General features: G+C 66.6%; 2 protein-coding genes across 2 annotated transcripts; both read left to right on the top strand.

The window, feature by feature from the left end:
* Positions 1 to 2,571: 2,571 nt before the first annotated feature.
* On the top strand, positions 2,572 to 4,313 carry MNEG_5771 (hypothetical protein; the record flags this gene model as incomplete). The annotated part of the gene is made up of 2 exons (XM_014045751.1): positions 2,572 to 2,601; positions 3,591 to 4,313. The coding sequence occupies 2 exons, from the start codon at positions 2,572 to 2,574 to the stop codon at positions 4,311 to 4,313; spliced, it is 753 nt and encodes a 250-aa protein (XP_013901205.1).
* Positions 4,314 to 5,097: 784 nt separating this feature from the next.
* MNEG_5770 (hypothetical protein) lies at positions 5,098 to 6,958 on the top strand (the record flags this gene model as incomplete). Its single annotated transcript, XM_014045750.1, has 2 exons — positions 5,098 to 5,970; positions 6,305 to 6,958. The coding sequence occupies 2 exons, from the start codon at positions 5,098 to 5,100 to the stop codon at positions 6,956 to 6,958; spliced, it is 1,527 nt and encodes a 508-aa protein (XP_013901204.1).
* Between the last annotated feature and the right edge of the window lie 1,309 nt (positions 6,959 to 8,267).

Genomic DNA, 8,267 nt, shown 5'->3' with positions numbered 1-8,267 from the left:
GGCGGGAGGCGGCGTCGGACACGGAGTGCATGACCTTGAGCGCATGCAGGCGGCGGGGGGCGGCGTCGGTGTATGCTTCTGCAGAGGTGCCCGCGGGAGTGTCGGGGACAGGCGCCGGCGGGAGGGTTTGCAAAGACGCCGGCGGGCGGCGTCGGCAGGGGCGCGTGGGCGCGTGCCGGCGGGTTGCGTCGGCGGGGAGGTTTGCATAGGTGTTTGGGGGAGGTGATGGTCGGCGTGCTTGCGGAGTGGACAGCCTGGCGAGGTCAGGGGCGGCGGCGGGACGCGGCAAAACTTGCACAGCGCAGTGAAGCATTGTGCAAAGGCGTCGGCCGGCGGCTTGTGTCGGCGGCTGGCGTTGGGGGAGGCTTGGAATCATGAGCTGGCGGGAGGCGCCGGCAGAGGGCGGTGGCGGAGGCGTCGATGGGGTTTGAACAACTTGACACTGATGACGGTGGGGCGAGATCAAGATCCTCAAACCACATGGACACCCCATCACCCTCGATGCGTCCGCTGCCACATGCGTGCCGCTGCCGCCGCCGCCTACTGCAGAGCCAGGCCTCCTTAGTGTGCGGTTTGAAACGCGCGCGCAATGTGTGGGGAACCAACACCGAAGCTATCAAGCCCCGCGGGCGAGAGGTTGGGGAGGCCGCCCCTCGCAGCACAAGCCACAGGCACTCAGCACATCAGCTGCGGCGGGGCCACCGACCGCCGGCCAGCACGACCGATCCAATTGAATACAACATCCGATGTACAAGCGGTACAGTGTAAAACACCCAATCACCCGATTTAGAAAATTTTCGAGACACCCAGTGAAAACACTAAGCCAATTCAGTCAGGGCCCCACCGCGTTGATTGCTGCGTCATGACCCCTGAACTTCCAGGTCGACTTGCCGGTGGCCACGTCCCACAGGAAGACCTGCGGTCGGTCGCAGCCAATGACGCGTCGGGGTTTAGGGTCGCAAACGATCCAGGGGAGCCATCATAGCAATCAAAACAAACACATGGTGGGAATCGGAGCCTCAGGGAGTGCTTTTAATCCCCACCCCCGCGGCCGGCCGGCCGGCCGGCAGGCATCAAGACGCTGGCAGGCCGCTTGCACGTGGTGCGCCCACACGCGGCTCGCCTGCTTGTCGCCGCCGACGGAGGCGAATTGGCTGTTGTCGCGGGGAACTGACGCGTCCCGCACCTGGGGGTGGGGTCCGGGGGTTGCGGGGACGGGCGTCGCGGGGGCCGCGCCGGTCCAGATGTTCGCGGGGGCGCTCGCGTCGTGGGGTGTGCGGCGAGCGCCGGAGGGGCCCCCGGCCAGCGAGGCGCCGCCGCAGCGTGCGTGCGGGCTGGACGCAAAGAGGAGCCGGCCCGGCCGCGCCGGCCCGCGGGGCGGCCGCGCGGCGCGACGTGTCTTGAGTGCGGGGCAGCGGCTGGCGGGGCCCCGTGCCAGCCCGTCCTGCGGCACAGCTTGGCGCAACCGCCCCGCTGCAGCGCTGCTCGGCGCGCCGGCCGGGGTGCAGGCGGCCCTCGCCGCCCCGCCTGCCCGCCCGGGCTTTCGTCGCTTGGCCGCCGCCGGCCCCTCAAGCGCAGGGGTCGCGCAGGCGCGGGGGGGCCCCTCGACATCTTGCCCGTGCATACGGCTGCACGGCCAGCCGCGCGGGCGGCAGTGCGCCAGGGCACCGCGCGTGCGCGTGCGTGTGCGTGCACGCGCCTCATATCCGTGCCCCGAGTACGTCTTGACTGGGATGCCTTCATGGGGGCTCCACAGGCGGATGGTCCGTTCCTGCGGCGGCGGCGTTGGTTTTTTGGGGGCGGGGGGGCAGTGAGGGCGGGACGACCTGGGCACATAGCACGCGCGGGCGGAAGGCTCGCCGCCGGCCGACGACGGGCTGGCGGTGGCAGGGACGCTGCAGCGTGAGCAGGCGTCCACAGAGATGTGGGGGACGCGAGCGGCTGCGGCCGGACGCATCCCTGTGGGACGCCCCGGCCACCCCTTCGCCTGCAGTCTTGCCCGGGCCCACGCTGCTCCCAGTGCGGGCGCAGCCCGCTGGCCCCCGCGGCATGCTCCGGGAGCGGCGGGCGCTCTGCACAGCTGCACAGTATCAGATCGGTTCTGTGCACACACAGGGTGGGCCCGGCGCGGGCCCACTCATTGGCAAGGTGCTGGCAGCGGGTGCGCACTTCCTTCCCGCATGATAAGCAATATGTACCTTGTGTGTTGAAGCGCACATTGAGCATCGCACCCTCGCGGCCCGTCAGGACGAACGCCTCTTTGTTGGGCAGCTGATCGGCTGGGTTTGGGCGCCGGCCAGACCGCTGCCGCCGTGCCGCGGCCATCGTCGCAGCGGCGGCGGCGGCAGCGGCAGCGGAGCAGGGCGTGGTGCGCAGGCGACCTTGGGGATACGACGTTTTGACTGTGGGGCTTACGTTCTTGTGCGTGTATGGTTGTCTCATAAACAAGAGATGTCTCAGGTTTGGAACGGGGCGTTCAACTCACATGAAACTACCGGTATAAGATCAGACAGCTCAGCTGCGAAAAAGCCTGGAATAAATTGCAGCAGATTAATCGCGCAAGCATCACACATGCGATGCAAGGGTGAAACCGTTCTCAAGGTATGTGATTGATGGAGAGACAGTGCCGTCACCTGGGTGACAGCGCGCACATGTGCAGGGTTGCCATCCCTCAGGCAAGAAGCCGCCGTGAAACCATCAGCATTGCTCCTGGGATGTCAGCACAAGCAGCCTGTGCTTGGGAACGAAGCATCCGGGTCGCTATATGGTCATTGAAAAGACCGTATGCATGCAACAACCTCGTCGCCACATGCAGTGTGTCAGGGGCGGCCTGCCCTGCTCATGTGCTTCCATCGCGCTACGCTGCAACATTGCTAGGGGGTTCCACACAGTGCATGGTTACCGTGAATGAGGTATTTGTGAGTATTTGACCTCTTCGGAGGGGTGCAAAGACGTTCACGGTACAGCAGAAACCTGGCACTCTCTCATCACGAATCTCTCGTGTTGAACGAGCAGTCGTATCAGCGTCGGGATTTGCAGCGCAATGCCTCGATGGTCCAACAAGCCCTGGGCTGCGCAAGCTGACTGTTGTTTGACCAGCTTGGGCTGTGGTTTATGCAGGGTGCGCCGCAACGCCATTGCACTGCGCCTTGAAGATTACATAGATACTGGCAATTCTTGTACGGTAGCTTTTCTTTGCAGGCACTGCGGTCAGTCGATCGGTACGGTAGGAACGCGGGATGGATAACTGTGCCCGACCACGTCAGCCTCGTAGCCTTTGATGCATTGTCATCAAACTTTTGTATACCATCATCAATAATTTGACATGGGTTCCAGGCAGAACAGTGCGCCGAGGGATTTCTGCTTTCTCCCGACTGATGGAGAGGTATATATGTCCACACGCAGGACTGCATGGTGCCGCAGAAGCGATGACGACCCGAACCAGGTGTGCAGCACCGCGGCCGAAGGATCTGCAGACGTCCCGCCGCTCAATCCAGCAGAGCGCATGCAGCCCTTGCTCGTGTGCTGTGACAGCCGCTGACGGGAATGGCACTTGTGGAATAATCGACACCCTCTGATGGGTTTCCCAGGCCGTAGCACCGGACGACAACACCAAGGCGGCCCCCCAGCCGGCCGCCGCTCCCACCACTGACGCCGGCCTCGCGGCGCGGCTATGCGAGGCGGAGCGGCGCTGCGCGGCGCTGAGCGAGCAGCTTGCCGCCGCGAACGACTACATCGAGACCCTCGAGTACGAGCTGCTCCAGGCGCGGGCGCGCCAGCGCGGCGACGACGACGACGAAAGCCCTGACGCGCCGGAGCAGCGCCTGCGGCGGGCGCTGGACGCGGGCCGCAGGGAGCGAGAGCTGGAGCAGCGGCTCGAGCGCACGCAGCAGGAGCTGGAGACCGCGCGGCGCACGGCGGCCAGCGAGGGCCAGCGGCTCATGAAAGACAGGGAGGCGCTGCTCGATGCGCGGAAGAGGTGGGAGGGGGTCTTCGAGTGCCAGCACAACCGCATGTACAACATGCAGGCGGCGCTCGACCAGGCCAAGATGGCGCATGCGTGTGCTGCGCATGACGCGGCGCGGGAATGGCTGCGGGAGGAGCGGGAGCAGGCGATCTGGGAGGCAGACGGCGCAATGCAGGCGCGCATGCAGCAGGCCTTTGGCGAGGTGGTGGCGCGCAGGGACGAGATCGTCGCGGCGCTGCAGGCGCTCGGCGCGGGCGGCGGCTGCAATGCGGCTGCAGCGGCGGGCGGCTCGGGAGCTCGGGTGCTGCATGTGCGCACGGCAGACAGTGGCGACGCAGACGGCTGACCTGCGGGGCGCTGGGTGGCGGGTGCTGCAAGCACGGGCATTTGTCAATGCCACGTATGCATGATGGTTCTCTGGCTGGTAATTACACCTTTCAGGCTGCTGGCTGTTGGTGCATAGCGCTGGTGTGCATTTGGCGAGGTGCGGCAGCACAGCAACGATGCGGTCAGGCAGCAGTTGTGTGCATGTCTTGGCAGTGACCACAGTGCTGGTTTGCGTGCGTGCAACAGGCACCCAGGAGCTGCAATATCTTTATGTGATTATCTCAAGGGAGTGGCCTGCATGCTTCAGGCCGTCATGCATGCTGCACAGCATGCACGAGCGACCACAGCTGGCAGCCCGAGCTCAGCTGTGCATGTGTGGCGGAAAGCGCCGGAGCGGGCGCCAAAGGCATGCCCCCTCGAAGCCACACTTGATTGATGAAGCCAATAAAGACCCATGCCAACCCCAGACGGCTCTTGCCGTGAACTGCATGACCAGCATGAAGCTGCTCAACGCCGGTTGCAACGAGAGCGAACAGCACAATCTAATCGCCGCACGCCCAAGAACGTCGTTGCAATTGCAGCAATAATACCTGTCGAGTGTGATACAACGCACTGTTAAATCATGATTGCGGCCACAGATGACGAGTTTTTGAACTTGGGAGCGTGGATAATGAGGGTCGAGAGGTTTATATCACAGCAAGGCGGCCTCTTTTGAAGTTCACAAACGATCAGGTGTGGCTGGGCTCCCAGCAGCGCTGCAGGCGCCCATGTCAAGATCGGCGCAGTGTGCGCAGAGCGAGCGGATGACAACAGCGGCGCCCATGTGCAGCCCTGCCTGCAGCAAGGTCGCTCATGGGCACCAGTACGTCACGGCGTGCTTCATGCACGTGCGCCTTCACTCGCAGGCAGAGGCCTCCCTGCTCGCCACCAAGGGCCGCGTCACACCGGAGCGCTGCGACCCCCAGCCGCGCGCCCCCGATCAGCTTGACGCTTTTCTGGCCCGCTGCATTGCAGAGGAGAGCAGCCGCAGCGGCAGTGCCGGGGGCGGCGAGCGCAGTGACCGTGATGGCGATGGAGTCGGCGGCAGCGGCCGCAACGAAGATTGCGGCGCGGACGCCGCAGCCCTGTTTTCGGCGATGCAGCTGTGCCTGGCCGCCGCCGACCGCGCCGCGCCTGCCGCGCGCCGCCGCGCCGCCCACGCGCGCGCCGTCGAGGCCGGGAAGCTGCGTCTCGAGGCGGCGCGGTGGCGGGGCCGCCTCGCTGACCTGGAGCTGCGGCTGACGCATGCTGCAAACGAAAACGATGCGCTGTGGCACGAGCTCGAAGATACTGTGGCCGCGCGCAGCCTGCAGCTCGGCCTTAACGAGGCTGAGGAGGCCGCCACGCGCGCCAGGCTGCTGCGCTGGCGGGAGCTGTGCGGTCAGCTGCTGCGGGAGGAGCTGGCGCTGGAGCGGCGGCTGCGGGCCGGGCTGGCGGCGCTGAGGCGCGGCCGCGGGCCGCTCCCCTCACGTATCGCCGCGGCCTTCGCTCAGCCTTGGGGCTGCGGCGGGCTGGCGCAGCGGCGTGGGCTGCCGGGGTGGCAAGGGGCAGGCGGCGGGGACGACGTGGAATCTCAAGTGCCGCCCAAGAGGCCTCATATGAAGCAGAGGCCAGAGCCAGAGCTAGAGCCGGACCCGGTGCGCTCCTCCCGCAACACGACAGGAATTTGGGTGGAGAGGGGCGGCGGAGAGGGCGTACAACAGCCTGCTGCGCTGATAGGTTTCTTTGCATATGCAGGGAATTGGGGGGCTTGGGGCAGGCGCTGCGAGGCAGGGCCCTGCTGGCACACCGGACTCCATCAAACACTGCCCTTGACAAAGCGCCGGCAGCGGCGGTCAGCAAGGGCGCAACGCTACCCTGCACATCAGCACCGACGCCGCCTTCCCCGAAACACACCTGCCTCCATGCACCGGCGTGCGCCCAGCCGCCCCGATCCCTCGCACGCCCGCCCCCGGCCCGCCCCGCCCACAGTTTGGTCCCGGGGTGCTGTTCCCCATGATCGGACCCCCTACGGTCCCCGGTGAGCGCGCGCGCTCGTCCGAGCAGCTGCCCTCCAGCGAGGCGGCCGCGGCCGCCATCGCGGCCCCGGACGCCGCCGACGGCGCCGCCGTTGCAGCCGAGGGCGCGGCGCCCGGCCCCTGCTCGGAGCGCGACGCAGAAGCCGCCGAGGCCGCCACCGACGCAGGCGCGCTCGTGGCCGGCTTCCTCCGATTTTGTGAGGACGACAAGCAGGGCTGCGCGGCGCCGCTGCGGGCGCTGGCCGCCGCATTTCCACGCCGCCTGGACGGCGCCGCGCGGCGCGCGGCGGCGGAGGAGGCGCGGGCGGCGCACGAGGCGGACAGGGCCGTGATCCATGCGCACCAGGAGACGGCCAGGTGGTTGGGGATGGCGATGCACCTGGAGAGCCTCCGGGCGTCCCACGAGTTTGATACCCGGCAGCGGCGGTACTATATTCGCCAGGAGCGGCGCAAGGCGGCGGAGGAACAGGCGTGGCACAGGGGCGTGATGGCGAGGCTGGCGGAAGGCGGGGAGGCGGAGTGGGGGGCGTTTGGGCGCGAGCTGGCGGGAGTGCAGGAGCGGCAGGATGACCTGCTGGGGCAGATTTGGGGTGTGATGACTGGGTAGGGGCGAACGGGCAGACCTGGCTGCTGCTGCGGCTGCCGCCGCCGCCGCCGCCGCTGCTGTCCCACGCATGCATGTGTCTGACACACAAACCCTGTTCCCATTATTCGAGTAATTGCACAATCACACTTTCCCCTGTAACTTCTTGTATAAACCAGCAACACGCATGCACAGCCTGTGGTGTGGGTAAAGAGTGGACGTTTTGTCGCAAGAAGCATGTCGAAAGTGCAAGTCACGGCCGTGATCAGCAACGCCGACGAGTCCGCGCAGCGCGCCACCGCAAACAGGCCACCGACGCCTACCCCCCTGCTTCACGGATGCGAGCGGCTGCCACCTTCCCAACGCACAAGCCACAGCAGGTCGCGCAGCCCCGCGCTTGCGCCCGGCCGGCTGCCATGGGGGAGCGTGCGACCGGCTGCAGGCAGTCCGTCCCGGCGCTGATGTCTGCACCATAACATGAACCGCACCACCCACAAGGGCAAGCATGCAGGCTGATCAGGAAGCCACCACGAATCACTCTCTCATTACACTTCTGTGGGCTGAATTGCGGAGAACGACTGCTGGCTGAAAACGAGGTTTGCGATCGAAGCAGAGGCGGAAAAGCATGGCGCTCAGCCCCCACCCTGCGATGGGGCCCGCGCCAATAAGCGGCGCAGGCCGCAGAAAAGGACGAACGGAGCAGAGGAACGCGGAACACGCAACAAAATCCGCGCCGCGTGCAGTGTACTCACACAAGCGTGAGCAGCAGAAGTGAGCCAAACCCGAGCCGCGCGCGGAACACGCGCCTCACGCATCGCGTGTGGTCGCAGCAGGACACCGCACGGCCTGCCGCCGCGCGAGCACCCAAAAGGAAAGCAGCGCCGCCGAAAAGGACAGCAGCGGCAGACGCCAGGGGATCGTCGAGACCAGAGCCGGCGGGGGGCCGGCTGCAAAGCGCGGCCGTGGCTCAGTCAGGGGAGCAGCAGGACGGGGCAGCTGACGAACTCTGCGAGGAGGTTCGCGTCCACCTCCTTGTTGTGGACGGCCTGTGGTGGATTGTGAATTTGAATTGAAATCGCGACAGCCAGCGGTTGGTCAGGGCAGGCAGTCGCCAGGGCGGGCGCGCGGTTGCGACCGCTGACGTCGGCAGCCGCTGCATGGCGACCGCAAAGGGGTTGAAGCGCGAGCATGCACATGAGCAGGCGTTACATGATCCGCGACACAACCAGCTGCGCAGCCGCCACCTGCCCCTCCTGCGCGGCCGGCGCCTGCCGCCGCGCATCCGAAGCTTGAGGGCCGCAGGCGCGGCGCGGCGGCTGCCGCCGCTGGCGCC

This window comes from Monoraphidium neglectum (genome assembly GCF_000611645.1).
Source record: "Monoraphidium neglectum strain SAG 48.87 unplaced genomic scaffold scaffold00882, whole genome shotgun sequence".
Taxonomy (NCBI): domain Eukaryota; kingdom Viridiplantae; phylum Chlorophyta; class Chlorophyceae; order Sphaeropleales; family Selenastraceae; genus Monoraphidium; species Monoraphidium neglectum.
The sequence above is the reverse complement of the archived record's forward strand: the minus strand, read 5'-3'. Positions and strand labels throughout refer to the sequence as shown.